An 18,988-nucleotide genomic window follows, 5' to 3' on the forward strand; every position below is an offset into this window, starting at 1 on the left:
TTCATAAATGTATATTCTAGAAGGAAAGGAAGATCATAAGAAAATGAGTTATATAGTGTCCTAAGTATTAAGAAAAAAATATAGCAGAGTAAGGGGGTGGAGAGTAATGAGGGTGATATTTTAGACAGGTCAGGGAAGCCTCACGGAGGAGGTGACACCTGAGCGGGGACCTGAATAAAGTTGAGTGGGGGAACCAGGCATATATTTGGGAGCAGAGTGTTCTAGGCAGAGTGAACAGCACGTGTAAAGGCCCTGAGGCAGGAGAGTTTGAGTATGTAGGGGAGAGCATGAGAAAATGAAGTCAAAGAGGTCAATTCCGCGGAATTCGCAGCCCAGGGATTTGGGATTTGACGCTCCCTTACGTTCAGAAAGGCAATCATCTCCAGGTCCAATGTTGATTAACATTCTTTATTTCACAGTATTTTTGATCAGAAGTCTTTGAAATCATGATTCATCTGGTTACAAATCCCGTGGGCTTCTCTTTGAATGAACCTTTTGCCTCCAGTCCCATACAAGCCCACCTCCCCACAGCCCCAGTGGGTTGTAACTGTGATTCGACACTGAGTGCTCACTTGGAAAGGAGGTGGAGCTCAACCTCCAACTCAGACGGTCTCTCCCACTGCTCTCAGGGAAATGCCCATGACTCACTTGTGCTGTATCAAGAGTGAACCTGGGTGCTGCCTTCCCAGCTGGCCAAGTGCTCCCAGGGGAATCTCCACCCTCAGAGGCTTAGGAAGGGGAAGTGTGACAGTTCAAGGCCCCTGGGCTGGTGCTTTTTCTGATACTGGGCTAACACTGGGCCATTCCATTCAGCAGACACTTCCTGAGGGCCTGCGCTCTTCACTGGGATGCCAGAATGCTTCTGCTTGGAACAAAGAGGGAGTAAATCTTTAAGTGCAGACAGCACTTCCAGCCTCGGGCTCATGGGGATGTTTTATCTTTTGCTTGCCTGAGACATTTTACCCTGGCCTTTTACAAGGCCCCAATTTATCTTTTGACTTTTCTCTCACCTCTGACAAATGTGGCTTTTGATAATTAAACATGCTTACTACTTAAGGTGGGACATGGGGAGGTCAAGGTCACTTAATGGGACAAGAAGCAGCTGACCACCCTGCAGCCACAGACGCCCCTGGGAGGCCACATGCAAGAAGGTCTTGGCTGGAGGGGTCATAGGTCTCCCCATGGGAGGGTAGGACCCTGGCCTGGCCTGACCCCAGAATTATGGCCAAACTGGCCCAGATGAAACAGGAGAATCCTAAATCTCTTGGGTAGAGATGTCATCTGGGGTTTCTAGAACTTTCCCTGGTGTGCTCAGGAGCCCAGAGAAACAGCAAAGAGGGTTTTTGCACAGCCTCATGTCCTCAGAAAGCCATCTGTCCCTTTCCCTGTCTCCAAGGATTAAAAAAGAATCTCTGACTTCTGGGTATCAGCAGGGGTAAAACAACGGGTGCAGAATGGGCACCAACTAGGCAAAAACACACACTAGTTGTGAACAGCTGGAACAACTGGACTGGAACATTGCAGCCCAGGAAAGTGATCTTTAAAGACAAGGTGGTCTTTCCAGTGTAACAGAAAGTAGTCACTGGGGGATAATGTTAGCTGTGCCCATGGGAATGAATGGCCTCCAATCCCAACTGTATGAGACAGACTCCATGCCAGATTTGGTCATTGTTGATGAAACTGGGCTCTCTTGCATCCTAATGATAAAACAGCTCACTGATAAAGGAGCTTGTTTCTCAGGAAGCAGATCTGAGAGATATCTGGGCCTTGAACTGCATGAGAGAGAGAAAAATGTTCTAGATAATGGCTGTGGACCTGAGTGGACCACTGGAGGTCACCCTTGCTTGCTGCATATTGGATTATGGGAAATAATTATTTGATTGCTTTGTAGAGTCCTAGCAGCAGGTGATGGTGACAGCCCTTTGAGAGGGTTCAGCCTCAAGGAGTTCCCCAGGGGGACTCAGAGGGTCCGAAATGTGTCGTTGGCCAAGATGGGTGGCGATGCTGTGACATTGACCGAGTGCATATCAGCCCAGTCCGGGAAGGTGCCCAGCTGGAAGATGGTCTGTGCCCAGGTATTCATGGCCAAACTGAGCAGCAGGACGCCCATCAGGTTCATCAAGAGACCTGTCCGCACCTGAAATAGAGCCCAGACAGAGGGAGGGGTCAACACCTGACCCACCATACAGATGGGAACATTCAGATTCAGAGACAGGAAGTCACTCACCCGAGATTGCACAGCCAGAAAGTGATAGACCCAGGACACAGACCCAGGTCGGTCAATGCCTGGGACCCTTCAATCTTTACACTACCTTAGACTGTCACTCAAAGAGCTGCAAATGTCCTCATTCATTGATGGCCTCTAGGTTCCAGGCACTGCGTGGTTGTCATAGGGTTATATTTAACCCAGAAAGCAAACTTGCCAAGGTTATTCTTAATAGTCCCCATTTTATAGAAGAAGAAGGGTTATTTGCAAAGGCAGGGGAGAGGGAAGAGACTGCAGGGAGTCAGAAGCAGGGAGGGAGGAGCTGGCTCGGCAGGGCGCTTCCGGGAGAGGGAACACATTGCCAATGGCTGGGCCCTGCTGAAAGCTGCTGGGGTCCTCCCACTGCTACGGTCCTCAGCTTCTTTCTCCTTAGCTGGCTGGACACCGAGGCCCATCCCTGAGTTCCAGGGTGTATTTGCTGCTTCTCTCTTCTAAAGATTCTGGGCATGAAGTAGGGTCCAGAGGGAGGGGGAACCCCCTTATCCCTGCAGCAAATTTTGGAAAGTAGTCCCTGAGGTAGGGTTTCCTGAAGTTGTCTAAGGGAGAGAATCATCCCAGAGTCTCTGCTAAAATGTGTGCTCCTGGTCCCCCTCAGAAAGACCTATTCAGAGACTGGGGAGTGGGGTCGGGGTGTCAGAGTCCTGCAGAGAGGCCTTGCCTGCCACCTGCTGCCCACCCATCTCCCAGAGCCCCTGCTGGGAAATGCCCAGACTCACCATGTCTTTGACCAGCAAGTGTCCAGAGGCGAAGGCGATGGAGTTGGGGGGCGTCGAGACTGGGAGCATGAAGGCAAAGGAGCAGCCGACTGTGCCCGGAATCATCAGATACAGGGGGTGCACTCTCAGGCGGACGGCCTGGGCCCAAGAGAGATGGGGGAGACCAGGAGAGAGACCAATGCAGAGCAACCACGGGGAGAGGGCGGGGGGCAGTTGGAAAGAGGGACACAAAGACGTAGAGACAGAGAGACAAAGACATCCATAGAGATTCGCAGCGTGGCGGAGAACAACAGGGACAAGTGAAGAGAGAATTAGACAGAGAGAGAAACGCAGTCAGAACGATGCATGCGCAGGCAGAAACAGACATAAGCAGGTAAGAAGAGAACCAGATCAAAAGGGGTGGAGAGAACATTCCCAGGGTTAGTGACATTCAAGGGCCACACTGGGGTTTGATCAAAGATGGGCTGGGGTGATGGTCCTAGAATGCTCCTTCTCCATGTCAGAGTGCAGAAAAGCACCTGGAAGGCTGGTTAAAGCCCACACAGCTGGCTCCGCCTCACCCAGAACTGCTGATTCAGCAGGTCTGGGTGGGACCCAAGAACCTGCATTGCTGACATGCTCCCCCAGTGCTGGGGTGCTGCTGGTCTAAGGACTCTACACTGAGAACCAGGCCTTTAAAACACTTCATCTGCTCCTTCCCTCAGCCAAACAATCTCAGCAGAGTTGGCCTCTGGATCCCTCTCGTTGGGGGCATGCATTCCTGGGTTTCAGTGAGAAAGAGAGCTCACGAGAGCATCTGTTGGCAGCCCTCCCAAATTTCTAAGACCGTGTGTCTCAGACCCACCTGTGGGCTGGCCTCAGTTAGTGGGCCACCAGTTTGCCACCCTGGCCCCCAAAGCCAGATAAGGAGAGCAAGGGAAAAGATCACTTCTCTGGCATTTTACTTACATAGGACGTTTTTGGCCCTTCTGGGGAATTTTTGCAACCCAAAGCATATTTATTTTCTCAAAAATCACCCCCTTAGGTGTAAAATGTTTTTTGATTTTGATGATAAGCAAAGTTTAAAGAATGTGTCATTTGCAAGTGTCTTTTCCAGTGAAAGCTGCCCCTTACAGACTGGCTGGGTTCTACACTCTCTCTTCTCCCCTAGACCGTCCATAGCACTCCCATTTCTCTCAGTTGCCAGGTCTCCCTGAGGACTCCCACCTCATACTCCCACCGCTGTAAAATGGTGAGCCACTTTGGAGGACAATTTCCTCATATCCAATCACATTTTAAATGCACATGCTCTTTGACCCAGGAATGTCAGTTATAGGAACTTCCCTAGATGTAATTAATGATGCACAGACAAGGCTCCGTGACATACTGTTGTTGAATAACAGCAAAGTTCGGAGATACCTATATTTCCACTGGGCAGAGAGACTGCTTAAATAAACCACCAACTGTCCATTTATAATGGCCTATTCTCCAGTCATTGAAAAATAACACAGTGTACTTCTGTGTGCGAAAACAGATACGTTGACGCATAAAATAAGCAAACAAAACCCAAGACGAGGTTTTACAGGGAAGTGTGCTGGGGCATGACCGTTTGCTTACAAAGCATTTACTTGCAACATTGATTTAATTTTATCAGCTGGGTTATATTAAGGTAATTATATGGTCGGGTCTTTAATCTGTTTAAATATAAAACTATATTGATAGTTTCCTTTTTAAAACTCCTAGTATAAAAGCCGCCTGATCATGTATATATTGTTCTTTTCACACACCCATGGGTTCATTTCGCTACTTGCATCTCTTTGCAGGTGAGGCTGGATTATAGTTTTCCCTTCCCTTGCTCTCCTCATCTGGTTTTGGGGCCAAGGTTTGCTAGTTATAAATTGAGTGGCCATGTCTATTTTTCTATGCTGGTGAACAGCTTGGGTGAGTTGGGAACTATCTGTTCCTTGCTAGTTTTTGAGCTCTCACCTAGCAAATAACCTGGGGCTGCTGATTTTGTTTTTGTTTTTTGTGCTGAGACAGGATCTGGCTCTGTTGCCCAGGCACCTGCCACCAAGTCCGACTAATTTTTGTATTTTTTGCAGACATGTGGTCTCACCATGTTGCCCAGGCTAGTTTGGAACTCCTGAGCTCAAGCAATCTGCCTGCTTCAGTCTCCAAAAGTGCTGGGATCATGGGCATGAGCCACAGAGCTCGGCCTGGGGCTGGTGATTTTTCACCCATCAGGTATCAACTGGGTTGGGGGGGAAGGATTTGTCCACCCAACAGGGGATATTTCACAATGCTTAGGGACTTTTGGATTGTCATGATTTAGGCAAGTGCCACTAGTCTCTAGTGAAGAGAGCCCAGGGATGCCATGACACACCCTGTAGTGGATGGGACAGCCCCACACAGAGCATGCTCCAGCCCCAAATACCAATAGTGCTGAAACCCCTGCTTTAGAGGGAGGCTACTGCTTTGCTTTTACCACTAGGATTTCTCCCATGGCCATTTGTTTACTCAGATTTTCTACTTCTTCTTAATCCAAATTTGGTAATTTACCTGTTCTAGAAAACTCTCCGTGTCACCTTGGGTAAAATCTTCCCCAAAGAGCGAATTGGGAACGCTTTGAAAATATTTACCCTATGTATGCACCTTTTGAAGGAAAACATCCAGTATTTTTCAAAATTGTACTGTGGTCCTGACACCTTTGTGGCTTTTGGGGAGAGCAATGGCAACTGCAGCCCCAGTGAAGGCCCCTTGGCAGGGGGAAGATTTCCGAATGGGTGTTGGGGGAGGGGTGCTCCCCTCTTCCCCAGAGGGACCCTCACCAGCTCTGCCAAGACAGGCAGGAAGATGATGATGGTGGCCGTGTTGCTGGCAAACTCAGTGAAGAAGGCGATGACCACGGTGACAAGCAGCACAGCCAGTGCGGGGGGCACAGTCTCCAGGGGGTGCAGCTGCCCGCCAATCCACACAGACAGCCCTGATTCCTGTGGAGGGAAAGGCATCCCATCATATTCAGCCCATCCCCAGGGAAGATTAGGATAGATCATAACAGTGACAACCGTACCGCTTCCCAGAAGGGGAGACTGAGGTGCAGAGAGGGCAAGGGATGTGTTCAATGTCACACATTTGAGCCAAGGTTGCACATCTGAGCCAGCAGCCTCTCCGCTTCTTGAACTTCTCTCTGCTCTATCCCATACAGGCCAGGGACCCAAACCCCTGGGTCCCCAATAATCCATTTAGTTCTAGCACCCCTAAGCTCCAATTTAAGTGTAAGAGAGAAATCAAATCAGACCCTCAGTAGTAAAACTTTTCATCCCTCCAATGAAGGTTATTAATTACCCAAATAGTAATAGTTAGTTATATAAAATATTCATTATTTTTATAATTATTTAATAATATATTAATATGTATGAAATATATATACAAGATTTACTATATATCATATATAAAACATGGGTCAGGCCAGGCGCGGTGGCTCGAGCCTGTAATCCCAGCACTTTGGGAGGCCGAGGCGGGTGGATCACGAGGTCAAGAGATCGAGACCATCCTGGTCAACTTGGTGAAACCCCGTCTCTACTAAAAATACAAAAAATTAGCTGGGCATGGTGGCGCGTGCCTGTAATCCCAGCTACTCAGGAGGCTGAGGCAGGAGAATTGCCTGAACCCGGGAGGTGGAGGTTGTGGTGACCCGAGATCGCGCCATTGCACTCCAGCCTGGGTAACGAGTGAAACTCCGTCTCAAAAAAAAAAAAAAAAAAAAAAAAAAAAAAAAAAATGGGTCAGATATACATCAAGTGCAACACAATCAATGTAATTATCAATAATAAAGATATTCATATTCCTGTAATCCCAACACTTTGGGAGGCTGAGGTAGGCGGATCACTTGAGGCCAGGAGGTCGAGACCAGTCAGCCAACATGGAAAAATCCCATCTCTACTAAAAATATAAAACTTACATTTGCACCTGTAATCCCAGCTACTAAGGAGGCTAAGGCATGAGAATCACTTGAACCTGGGAGGCAGAGGTTGCAGTGAGCCAAGATCATGCCACTGCACTCCAGCCTGGGCAACAGAAACTCTGTCTCAAAAGCAAAATATATATATACATACATACATATGTGTGTATAGATATGAATAGTAATAAAGACAATTATTACAATGATACTAATACAAATATTAGCGGTGCATAATTATTTATTGTCATAAGAATAACCATTATTGAGGCTTTACAGGGGACCAGGCACCCACAGGCATTAGCTCCTTGACTCTTCCCAACCATCCTGAAAGGTAAATATTATTGGTCTCTGTTTTACTGAGGAGGAACCTGAGCCTGAAAAAGGTTCTGTGACTTGCCCAAGGTCCCTAAAAGTAGTGCCCGAGATACCCATCTACCTCCATAGCTGATGTGATTCTGCAAAGCTCCCTGCGAATCAGCGACTTCCTCTGGACACACGAGTCTGTCACCTTGCCTCTTAATTAAAGAGCAATGCCCAGTGCTGACTCCAGTCCAGCAGGGCAGAGACGGGTAGGTAAGTTCCTGGAGACTCTACTCCCCTGTGAGTATTGCAGAATTATTTGGGTGCTCTCTCTGCTGACTTCTCCAGAAGTTACCCTATTTACCAGTATATAACATGTATACTCTTCCACACCTCTGTCCTCTCACCATCAAATGCGTCCTTAAATAACTGACCCAACACACCATTATAATGACAAAGCGGCAACGCTGGATGTCAAATTATGCTCAATGCTACCCCCTGGTGGAATCATGCAGTAAGATCACAATAAAGCTACCTTTGCTTAGAGCTACAACAAAGCTGTAGGTTTTGGAGCTGATCTAGGGCAGGGATGGGTTAGTTTGTTAACATTCAGAATCCAGTGTATTGCTACCATAACCCTTTTATCAACCCAGTACCAAAGAAACTCCATATATATTTACTTTTAATAGAAAAGTCCCTGCTTACTCAGAACTTAAAATCATAATCAATTCTAGGAGACCACATACAGGGCCGGCACTATGGCTCACACCTGTAATCCCAGCATTTTGGAAGCTGAGGTGGGCAGGTCACTTGAGGTCAGGAGTTCAGGATAAGCCTGGCCAACATGGTGAAACCCTGTCTCTACTAAAAAAAAAAAAAAAAAATACAAAAATTAGCTGGGTGTGGTGGTGCATGCCTATAATCCCAGCTACTTGGGAGGCAGAGGGAGGCTGAGGCAGGAGAATCTCTTGAACCAGGTAAGTGGAAGTTGCAGTGAGCTGAGATGGTGCTACTGCACTCCAGCCTGGGTGACAGTGAATGAGACTCCATCTCAAATAATAATAATAGCTGGGCACAGTGGCTCACGCCTGTAATCCCAGCACTTTGGGAGGCCAAGGCGGGTGGATCACAAGGTCAAGAGATCGAGACCATCCTGGTCAACATGGTGAAACTCCGTCTCTACTAAAAATACAAAAAATTAGCTGGGCACGGTGGCGCGCGCCTATAGTCCCAGCTACTCAGGAGGCTGAGGCAGGAGAATTGCCTGAACCCGGGAGGCGGAGGTTGCAGTGAGCCGAGATCGCAGCATTGCACTCCACTCCAGCCTGGGTAACAAGAGCAAAACTCCGTCTCAAAAAATAATAATAATAATAATAATAATAATACAGCATACAGTTTTTACACAAATAGTACATCTGCCCCTACAATCTGACATAAAAGCTACCTTCAATGTAAGAATAATAAATACTTAAAAATACTTTTTCCCGGAAGACTCCCTGTGAAACAAAAGTGTTTCTGGTATATCTGCAGTTTGTCTGCTAGCCTGGGGAATATGGTAAGTGGCAGCCTGGAGGCTGCAGCCCCTCCCCTGGCTGTGAGGAGTGCTGCTGGGGAAAAATAGGGCCTCTGGTTTTTCCCATAGGCCACAGCTCTGGCAGAGTCTGACCTGACAGCTCTGTGCACAATTAAACAGAGTGGGGCTGGAGAGAGGGAATATTAATGACCTGGGCAAGTGAGAAGCCAGGCTGGGTCTCTGAATGACTGTGCTTCCAGCCAGCATCCCCGCAGCCACACAGTCCTTGGCGCAGCTCCCACACTGGAGGGAGGTCTGGCAGCTTCCTAAGAGAGGAAAACCCCTGTTGCGTAGAGTTCTACTTGGGATTCTAAAGAGATTTCACCTGCTTCACCTGTCCTTTCCCATTTATTTATTTTATTATTTTTTTTGAGACAGAGCCTCACATTGTCACCCAGGCCAGAGTGCAGTAGCATGATCGCCTGGGCTCAAGCAAGCCTCCCACCTCAGTGTCCTGTGTAGCCGAGACTATACCATGTTTGGCTAAATTTTTTTAAATGATTTTTTTTTTATAGAGACAGGGCCTTACTATGTTGCCCAGGCTGGTTTTGAACCCCTGCACTCAAGCAATCCTCCTGCCTTGGCCTCCCAAAGTACTGGGATTACAGGCACAAGCCACCATGCCCCAGCCTCTTTCCTATATTCTTAGGAATTGGAAGCTTTGTTTCCTTGGAAACACACAGCCCCCCCAGTGTTCCCAGGGACTCGAGGGACCAGCAACAGCCAAGGTCAGAGGTGGCACGGCCGGAAGGTGAAGAGAAGGGACTCTGGAGTCAGACTGAGTTTGCTTCCCAGCTTAATCCTTTTTAGCTGTCCCTTAACTTCCTAAGCAAGTCACTTAACCTCTCTGTTCTAAGATGTCCTTATCTGTAAACCAGGGATAACGATAGTGCCTGTCCCAGAGGGTTATTGTTGGGATAAAAGGAGTGAGTCTATAAAGGGCCTAGGAAAGTGGCTGGGCACTTGGTAAGTGCCTACCATAACTAGTAGCATCAAGTCACAAGATGCCGCAAGTGGTGGAACTCAGAAATGGCCCGGGCACTGGTTGCCAAATTATGTTCCTTAGTGGCCTTGAAGATGACCAGAGGTACCCTACCCAAGGCACCTTGCAAAGATAGGAGGTGGGGAGGCTGAGCTGGTAGAGTGATGTTTTCCTCTTCCTCCTCTTTTCTTTTTTTTTTTTTTTTTTGAGATGGAGTTTCGCTCTTGTTACCCAGGCTGGAGTGCAATGGTGCAATCTCGGCTCACCACAACCTCTGCCTCCTGGGTTCAGGCAATTCTCCTGCCTCAGCCTCCTGAGTAGCTGGGATTACAGGCACGCGCCACCGTGCCCAGCTGATTTTTTGTATTTTTAGTAGAGACGGAGTTTCACCATGTTGACCAGGATGGTCTCGATCTCTTGACCTCGTGATCCACCCGCCTCGGCCTCCCAAAGTGCTGGGATTACAGGCTTGAGCCAGCGCGCCCGGCCTTCCTCCTCTTTTCTTACTTCAACCAGGTTCTCTCTTCTTGGTCTCTTTGATATACAGTACAGGAGCAGCTTATAAGGAGGTTTGTTATGGCATAAGTTCAATATTTGAGATCAAAATCTCCTGTGGCCAAAACACCCCTGAAAATCTTTTAAAAGACTTCATAAAAACACAATGGGCTTAGCTATATGCATACAACTTTGTATAAAATTTCCAGGTAGAGAGACCAGTGGATTTGATTAAAGGAAGGTAAAAAGACATCGCTTTATGCACATGTGTAAACATTCAAACTATGGTACCATTTACAAGCTGTGTGACCTTGGGCAAATTAATTAACATCTCTGTTCCTTGATTTCTTTAAGCAATTGCTCTAAGGATTAAATAAGTGCACAGGAAAACAGTCTCTGTACATAGTAAGCACTGAATATGATTTATCATTATTTAATTTAACAAACACAATATAGAGCTTACTCCGTGCTGGGCATTCTTCCAAGTAATTTGTAAATATTAATTTACTCAGAGTCTTCATAGTAACCTCATGGAATATGAACTGCAGATGCTTCTCAACTTACAGTGGCGTTATGTCTCAATAAACCCAAACAAATTGGGAAGATTGAGGTGGAAAACGCATGTAATACACCTAACCGAGCTGTTCCCATCAGAACTTAGCCCAGCCTCCCTTAAATGTAGAACACTGACATTAGCCTACATTTGGGCAAACTCATCTGGCAATGCAATACACTGTAGAGTATCTGTTGTTTACCTTCATAATCATTCAGTATATACAAGAGAGTATCCTACCACACGTCACCAGCTTGGGAAAAGATCAACATTTCAGATTGTAAGTCCCTTTTCTACTGAATACATATCACCCTCTCACCAGTTCAAAGCTGAAAAATCATACATCGAACCATTGTGAAGTCAGGAACCATCTGTACAATTATCTCCATTTTATGGTTGAAGAAACTGAGGCACAAAAAGGCTAGGTGATTTTCCCAAAAAAATAACATGATGTGCCCTAGTAAGATTCAGAATCTGGATCTTAGTCATGTCATTAGGCTTGTCTGTCCAAAGAAATGAGGGTAATAACAACTGTATTAGTCCATTCTCGGTCTGCTAATAAAGACATATCCAAGTCTGAGTAATTTATAAAGGAAAGGGACTTAATTGACTCACAATTCAGCATGGCTGGGGAGGCCTCAGGAAACTTACAATCATGGCGGAAGTGAAAGCAAACACATCCTTCTTCGTATGGTGGCAGCAAGAAGTGCCAAGCAAGAGGGGAAAAAGCTCCTTATAAAAAAAATCATCAGATCTCTCGAGAACTCACTCACTATCACAACAACAGCATGAGGGTAACTGCCCCCATGATTAAATTACCTCCCACCAGGTCAGATGACACCAGGGGATTATGGGAACTATACAATTCAAGATGAGATTTGGGTGGGGACACAGCCAAACTATGCAGTAATAAAGATGACAGGTTTCTGGCAGAAAATGAGGAATGGGGGCCTATATACCTCTTCTCCTTACCTATAGGGTTTGCTCCACTTTGATGTAATATCAACCTTCTATCATTGCAATATATTTGTAAGTTTGTTGTGGCAACAGAATAAGATCAACCTTTCATCCATGAGGTAATGCAATAATGGCAGTAATAATAATAGTGAAGGTGAGAGTAGCTCCTGGTTTGAGCACCTGGGGTATATCACCACTCTTCTGGATACTTTCCATATAGTATGTTAGCAATTCTCAAAGCAGCCCATTTTGTAGGTCATAGCAACAATTATGTGTTAAGCACCAATACGCACCCAGTGTCTTCTAAGTGCCCAGAACAGTGATGGATAAGACAGACATGGTCTCTGCTGCCCTCATGGAGCTTTCATTTTAGTAAGAGACACAATCAATAAACACACCCATAGGATCATGTGAGGGGTATATGTGGTGTATAGGAATAGGTAAGGTCATGAGAGGAAGAGGGACTGGGGTGGGAGGCTATTCTAGATGTGGGGGCGTGGGAGGGCATCTCTGAGGGGCTGATACCTGAAGAGTGAGGACTCAAAGCTCTCAGGATGAAAATTCAACAGAGAAAAGGAAGATGCAAAGGCCATGGGGTGCATATGAGTCTGATGTGGCTGAGAAAGAGGACAAGGGTAGTGGAGGGGTGTTAGGAGGGGAGAGAGGTAGGTGCCAACACTGGGAGTGGAGGAGGCAGCAGGCTATGTCAGCCTTCTATGTTGGCCAAGGGAAATCTTTGACTTGACTATGTAGTCATGACTATATGGTTTTGCAGCAGGAGAAAACTGCAATGAGGACTCTAAGTGGGCTTAACCAAGTTGACCAGGCTCCGGGTAAGCACTAGGGCAGGCTTCCTGCCCTTCAGAACCAGCACAGGGAGCCTATATACCCAGGCTCACCCTGGATCGCATCCAGGGACCTCCGATTCTCAGGAGGCTGCCAGGCTGTGGTCTGATGAGAGTATGGGGCAGGGGCCAGGAACCAGGATGTGCCATAAGCATTCTGGTCGCTCCTGGGCCAGGCTGCGCATGCCTGGGGAGGGGATGGTATGGCAGAGGCTGGGGAAAGGAACAGCTACTACACAAAGCCCCTGTTGAAGAGAAACTCTGACCAGCTGCCCAGGGCTGGGCTCAGAGCCAGGCTGGCCTCTCAGCATGCCCAGCATCCTGCAGCCCAGCCTCCACTGGAGCTTAGGGAAATTTCTGGATCGGGGTCATCTCATTCAGCCTCCTTCCTCTAGGCCAAGCTGGGCTCAGGTCACTGAGGTAAATGGAACCATTTTCATCAAGTTGCTCAAGCCATGAACCTCCACATGATTTTTGATTTTGATTTTCCTTTTCCTCAGTATCTAACCATACATGAGGACCAGTATCTAACCAACTGTGCTGGGCTGTGTTCTCATTTCTCTGCTTATATTGACTCACTTAATAATCATGACAACTTTACCAGGTGGGTACCATTGTGATTCCAATTTTACAGATGAGGAAACTGAGGCCCAGAGAGGTTTAGTAACTTGACAAAGATCACACACCGAACAAGAGGGAAGTTCGTGATTCCAATCCAGATGGTCTGGTTCCATTGTACTACACGCCTCTTCAGGGCCTGGCTAACATGTCACTTCCCTCAGGAAGCCTTCCCTGAGACACCCCCAGCAGGAGGCAATAGCATAAGTCACACAGACATGAATTCAAATATTAGCCCTGCTACTAATGAACTGTGCTACCCAGAACCAGTCACCCAACCTGTCTGGGCCTCAGGATTCCTAAAATGCAGACAAATAACAGTACTTTTGATTATCTATTCCTTTGTTCCCTTTGAAGTCTGTATTGTTATTTATGTGTTTTTTTAAATAAATAAATTAAAACATATTTTGTTTAAAAATGAGCACCTGTGTAGAGAGCCTGAATGTGCCACCCGGATCCCCATCAGTGGAGACCTTGCTGTCCCAGCTCAGGGGGTGCAGTTGGCTTTCTCAGACCCCGGAAGCTGCCTCACTTGAGGTCATATCTGCACCTGGGGCAGCTTGTGTCCCCAGACAGATGGATGCTGGAATACAAGGGTCTGGCTATCTCTGATCACTCGAACTGCCTTTGAAGACCATCTCAGCTCCAGTGCTCCTATGGCATTGGATCTGCCTCCAACTGCACTTCTCCCTCTACCCTCTCCTGCTTCCTTCCTCTCCCGTCCACAGAGATCCCAATGGCATAACCTGATGAAGCCTGTGCTTGCTAATCTCCATCCAGAGTCTGCTTCCTGAAAGTCCAACCTGTAGAAACTATGGCATGAGGATTTATGAGCTGGCGTGCATGCAGTGTCTAGCACATCTCATCGGCTGTATGTAATGGGCAGTTATTCTTTATTTTTTTCCAACAACCCTGTAGAATAAGAACTTTGAGTCTCAATCTATAGATGAGAAAAATAGGACCCCAGAGAGGTTAAGAAACCTGCCCAAAGTGTCCCAGCAAGGAGTGGAAGAGCCTAGACTGACCAGGTACTGAGATCTCCAAGCCTGGGCTTCTGCCCAGTGTACACGGTTAACAGGCATCCAACATTGTAGCTTCATTTGAAACTGAAAATTAAAATTGAAATAAGAAGAGAAGGCAATAAAAGAAGTAATTTCAGCTTCCCTTAACCTTAATTTCAGATTGACTCTTAATTGGCTGTGGTTTTGAATGCCTTGGTTTACAAGGCATTCAGAGGTGGGACAGAGCTTGGCTTCAGATATCGGCTCTACCATCTCTAGGATGTGCAAATGTAGGGGAGCTATTTAGCCTCCTTTTGCCTCCAATTCCTCATCTTTAAAAGGGAGACAGTGATAGTGTCAAATTCAGTGGTGCTAATAAAGATTGACTGAATCATATTCCACTCATGAAGCACTTCAGACAATGGTTGGCATGTGCAAAATTCTAGAGTAAACAATTTGGAGCCTGGATTCTGAAATCCGGGGGAGTTTGAACCCCGGCTCCCAAGCAGAGTGCAATTCTAAGAATGTAAGAGAGTTGCTTAATTTTTCATGTCTCAGTTTTCCCATCTGTAAAAGAGGCATAAAAACATTACCTAGCTCTTAGGGCTAGCATGGCAATTCAGTGAGATAATACACGGTGCCAGAGGCTGGATGCTGGCGTTGCACTACTTCTGAGCTGGGCTGGCTGACTTGTGCTTGCACACCCCAGAGAGTGAGTACTTTCTGAAATTCTGCACTCCATGGGCCTCATTTGCTCCACCCTCACCTGACTTCTGAGCTCACCAAGCCCTCTAGAATAACATTAATAATAACATCAGTGAACTAATTAATATTACTATGTAGTCTAGGTTATGAGCATAGACCTAGAGCCAAACTGCCTGGATTCTAATCTGACTCCATGGCTGTATGACATTATGTAAGGTACTTTCTGTGTGTCTCAAGTCCCTTATCTATAGAATGGCATAATAATAGCATCATCTCCTAGCTTTGTTTTTTGAGATGGAGTCTCGCTCCCTCACCCAGGCTGGAGTATAATGGCGTGATCTCCGCTCACTGCAACCTCCACCTCCCGGGTTCAAGTGATTCTTCTGCCTCAGCCTCCTGAGTAGCTGGGACTACAGGCATGTGCCACCATGCCTGGCTAATTTTTGTGTTTTTAGTAGAGACAGGGTTTCACCATACTGGCCAGGATGGTCTCGAATTCCTGACCTCGTGATCTGCCCTCCTTAACCTTCCTAAATTCTGGGATTACAGGCATGAGCCACCGTGCACGGCCCATTTTTCTTTTTTCTTTCTTTTTTTTAGAGACAAGGTCATGCTCTGTCACCCAGGCTGGAATGCAGTATTACGATCATGACTCCACTGTACTCCAGCCTGGGACCACCATGCCTAGCTAATTTTTTTTCACCCCATCTTTACAAAAAATACAAAAGAAAATTAGCTGGGCACGGTGAGGCATGCCTGTAGTCCCAGCTAGTTGGGAGGCTGAGGTGGGAGAAATGAGGAAGCCCGGCAGGCTGAGGCTGCAGTGAGCTGTGTCAGCACCACTGCGCTCCAACCCAGGTGACAGAGCAAAGTGCTGTCTCAAAAAAAGAGAGGCAGGAAAAAGAGCGAGGTCTCACTATGTTGCCTAGGCTGATCTTAGACTCCTGGCCTCAAGCCATGCTTCCGCCTCAACAAGCATGCTGAACAGTGTCTGGCACTGGGTGAGCACAATACACTGTTACCCCTTTTAAGTCACAGAGTCCTCCAGTCCTAATATTATTGGTATTAATATTTTGCCCATCACGAGCACCTTGAGGATCCAGGTCATACTTTATTCCTCTCTTTCTCACCAGGCCCTGAGTGTGGACCCATGAGGAATGAACTATGATCATCTCAGTTTGGCAAGTGAGGAGACTGGCTATTTCCCCAGGGCCTGTGCAGTTGGCCTGCTCTGATCCTGGTACTGCAGCCAGCACTGGGAGCCGCCCACACCTAACTCCCCACCGATGTTCCTGATGGGGGGAGGGGTGGGGCAGGGGTGGTCTTACCTCACAGCCTTTGGCCATGGCGAAGCCCCCTCCCAGGAGAAGGATGATGTTCCAGGGCACTGTCTCCTGAGCCTTCTTCCAGGTCAGCAAGGGCACTGTCTCCGTGTTGGGAGCTGGGCAGAGAGAGGAATTCAGCACACACTCAGGGACACTCAGCCCGAGGCAGAGGCCACCAGCCCTGCAGCTCCATCTTAGTGGGGACACTCAGGGGTCCCTAGGAAGCCAAGATGTGGACCCAGCATCTGACTTGGAGCTTTAGGGAGAGTGTGTAAGCATCATGAGAGGGGGAGCTGCTCTATTCCCAATGAAAATAATTTTCATGGTTCCCACAGCTGGGGAGTTTTTGGAAACTCCACAAGCAGGACATCACCCAGCTCAGCCCTTCTGCACGAGTGCTATTTTTACCCTTATTTATCAGAGAAAAGGCTTTCTTTGTATTGGAACATATACAGAGAGAAAAAAAAAAAGAGGAAGAAAATTTAGAAAAATAGAAACAAAGGGTATTTTTGACTATGGGATGATTTTCATTTCCTCAAAAGGGGCAGTGAGCTGCAGTGGTGAGGACAATGGGCGGGGGGAGTCAAGACTTTCTGCAGACAGTTAGCGAGTGAATCACTGAGGCTTTGCAGCCACACAGACAGTCTCTGTTGTCACTACTCTGTCACTGTAGCATGAAAACAGCCAAGGACCATACTTAAACACGTGGGTATGGTTGTAAATAAAACTCTATTTACAAAAGTAGGTGGTGGGTCAGACCTGGTATGTGGCTGGTAATGTGACACCCCTGGGTTTGGGGCATAGGCTTGGAGATGAACCCTCCTGGGTCTTGGCTCACTGTGTGCCCTTGACAAGTGACTTTGCCTCCCTGTGCCCCATTTCCTCAGTCAGCACATGGCACAGTTACAGAACTGGGGTGGGGGTGTTCCCTGTGAACACAAACCAGGGCAATGATGAATCTGCAGGGAGATGAGGCATTTCCAGTGAGCTGACAGTTGCATCTCCAGGGTCTAGAACAGTGACACCTGTGGTTACTCCATAAAAATTTGTCAAATAATGTATATGACACTCTTAGAGCCATGCCTGGTGTAGGGTAATCACTCCTGAAATGGGACTTTTCTCTGCAGGCTGTGATCAGGGAAGCAGGGAGGATGGGTCTGGCTCTTTAAGGCAGTTCCTCATCTCCCAGGACAGTTCCTGGTCCAGCAGTTTTGGGCATTTTGCTTCTCTTTTTGAGCGTTTTCCAAATGTAACACAGTGGTTTATCTAAAACAAGATTTTATAATCAGGAAATAAAGATAATAAAAACTACTTAATTAAATTCCTTTACCAACAAGCATGCAGCCCACAGGTAGATGAAGCCCACAGGTGTATGCAGTCTACAGGTGTATGTAGCCCCCAGGTGTATGCAGCCCCCAGGTGTATGCAGTCCATAGGTATATGCAGTCCACAGTGTATGAAGCCCACAGGTGTATGCAGCCCACAGGTGTATGCAGTCCACAGGTGTATGAAGTCCACAGGTGTACGAAGCCCACAGGTGTATGCAGTCCACAGGTACATGCAGTCCACAGGTGTATGCAGCCCACAGGTGTATTCAGCCCACAGGTGTATGCAGCCCACAGGTGTATGCAGTCCACAGGTACATGCAGTCCACAGGTGTATGAAGTCCACAGGTGTATGCAGCCCACAGGTGTATGCAGTCCACAGGTACATGCAGTCCACAGGTATACGAAGCCCACAGGTGTATGCAGTCCACAGGTATATGCAGTCCACAGGTGTATGCAGTCCACAGGTACATGCAGTCCACAGGTGTATGAAGCCCACAGGTGTATGCAGCCCACAGGTGTATGCAGTCCACAGGTGTATGCAGCCCACAGGTGTATGCAGTCCACAGGTATATGCCGTCCACAGGTGTATGCAGCCCACAGGTGTATGAAGCCCACAGGTGTATGCAGCCCACAGGTGTATGCAGTCCACAGGTGTATGAAGTCCACAGGTGTACGAAGCCCACAGGTGTATGCAGTCCACAGGTACATGCAGTCCACAGGTATACGAAGCCCACAGGTGTATGCAGTCCACAGCTATATGCAGTCCACAGGTGTATGCAGTCCACAGGTACATGCAGTCCACAGGTGTATGAAGCCCACAGGTGTATGAAGCCCACAGGTGTATGCAGCCCACAGGTGTATGCAGTCCACAGGTACATGCAGTCCACAGGTGTATGAAGCCCACAGGTGTATGCAGCCCACAGGTGTATGCAGTCCACAGGTGTATGCAGCCAACAGGTGTATGCAGTCCACAGGTACATGCAGTCCACAGGTATACGAAGCCCACAGGTGTATGCAGTCCACAGCTATATGCAGTCCACAGGTGTATGCAGTCCACAGGTACATGCAGTCCACAGGTGTATGAAGCCCACAGGTGTATGCAGCCCACAGCTGTATGCAGTCCACAGGTGTACGCAGCCCACAGGTGTATGCAGTCCACAGGTACATGCAGTCCACAGATGTATGCAGTCCACAGGTACAGGCAGTCCACAGGTGTATGAAGCCCACAGGTGTATGCAGTTCACAGGTGCATGCAACCCACAGGTGTATGCAGTTCACAGGTGCATGCAACCCACAGGTGTATGCAGCCCATGGTATCTACATGCAGTGTAGGTGTCATAAACCTGGAGGAGATTCTTGGGCCAAATGCAACATACGATAAGCC

At 47.5% G+C, this 18,988-nt stretch overlaps 1 protein-coding gene across 2 annotated transcripts in view; it reads right to left on the reverse strand.

Annotated features, from left to right (window-relative positions):
* Nucleotides 1–394: 394 nt before the first annotated feature.
* Nucleotides 395–18,988, reverse strand: part of SLC13A3 (solute carrier family 13 member 3) — an 85,302-nt gene continuing 66,708 nt past the window's right edge. For both annotated transcript variants that reach the window (XM_035298779.3, XM_008996057.5), the window contains 4 exons: nt 16,280–16,392; nt 5,790–5,951; nt 2,983–3,120; nt 395–2,137 (listed from right to left, as the gene is read on the reverse strand). In XM_035298779.3, coding sequence (XP_035154670.1) covers nt 1,961–2,137; nt 2,983–3,120; nt 5,790–5,951; nt 16,280–16,392 — 590 coding nt within the window. In that variant the 3' untranslated portion in view covers nt 395–1,960. The remainder of the gene's footprint in view (nt 2,138–2,982; nt 3,121–5,789; nt 5,952–16,279; nt 16,393–18,988) is intronic.

Source organism: Callithrix jacchus, chromosome 5 (assembly GCF_049354715.1).
Source record: "Callithrix jacchus isolate 240 chromosome 5, calJac240_pri, whole genome shotgun sequence".
Taxonomy (NCBI): Eukaryota; Metazoa; Chordata; class Mammalia; order Primates; family Cebidae; genus Callithrix; species Callithrix jacchus.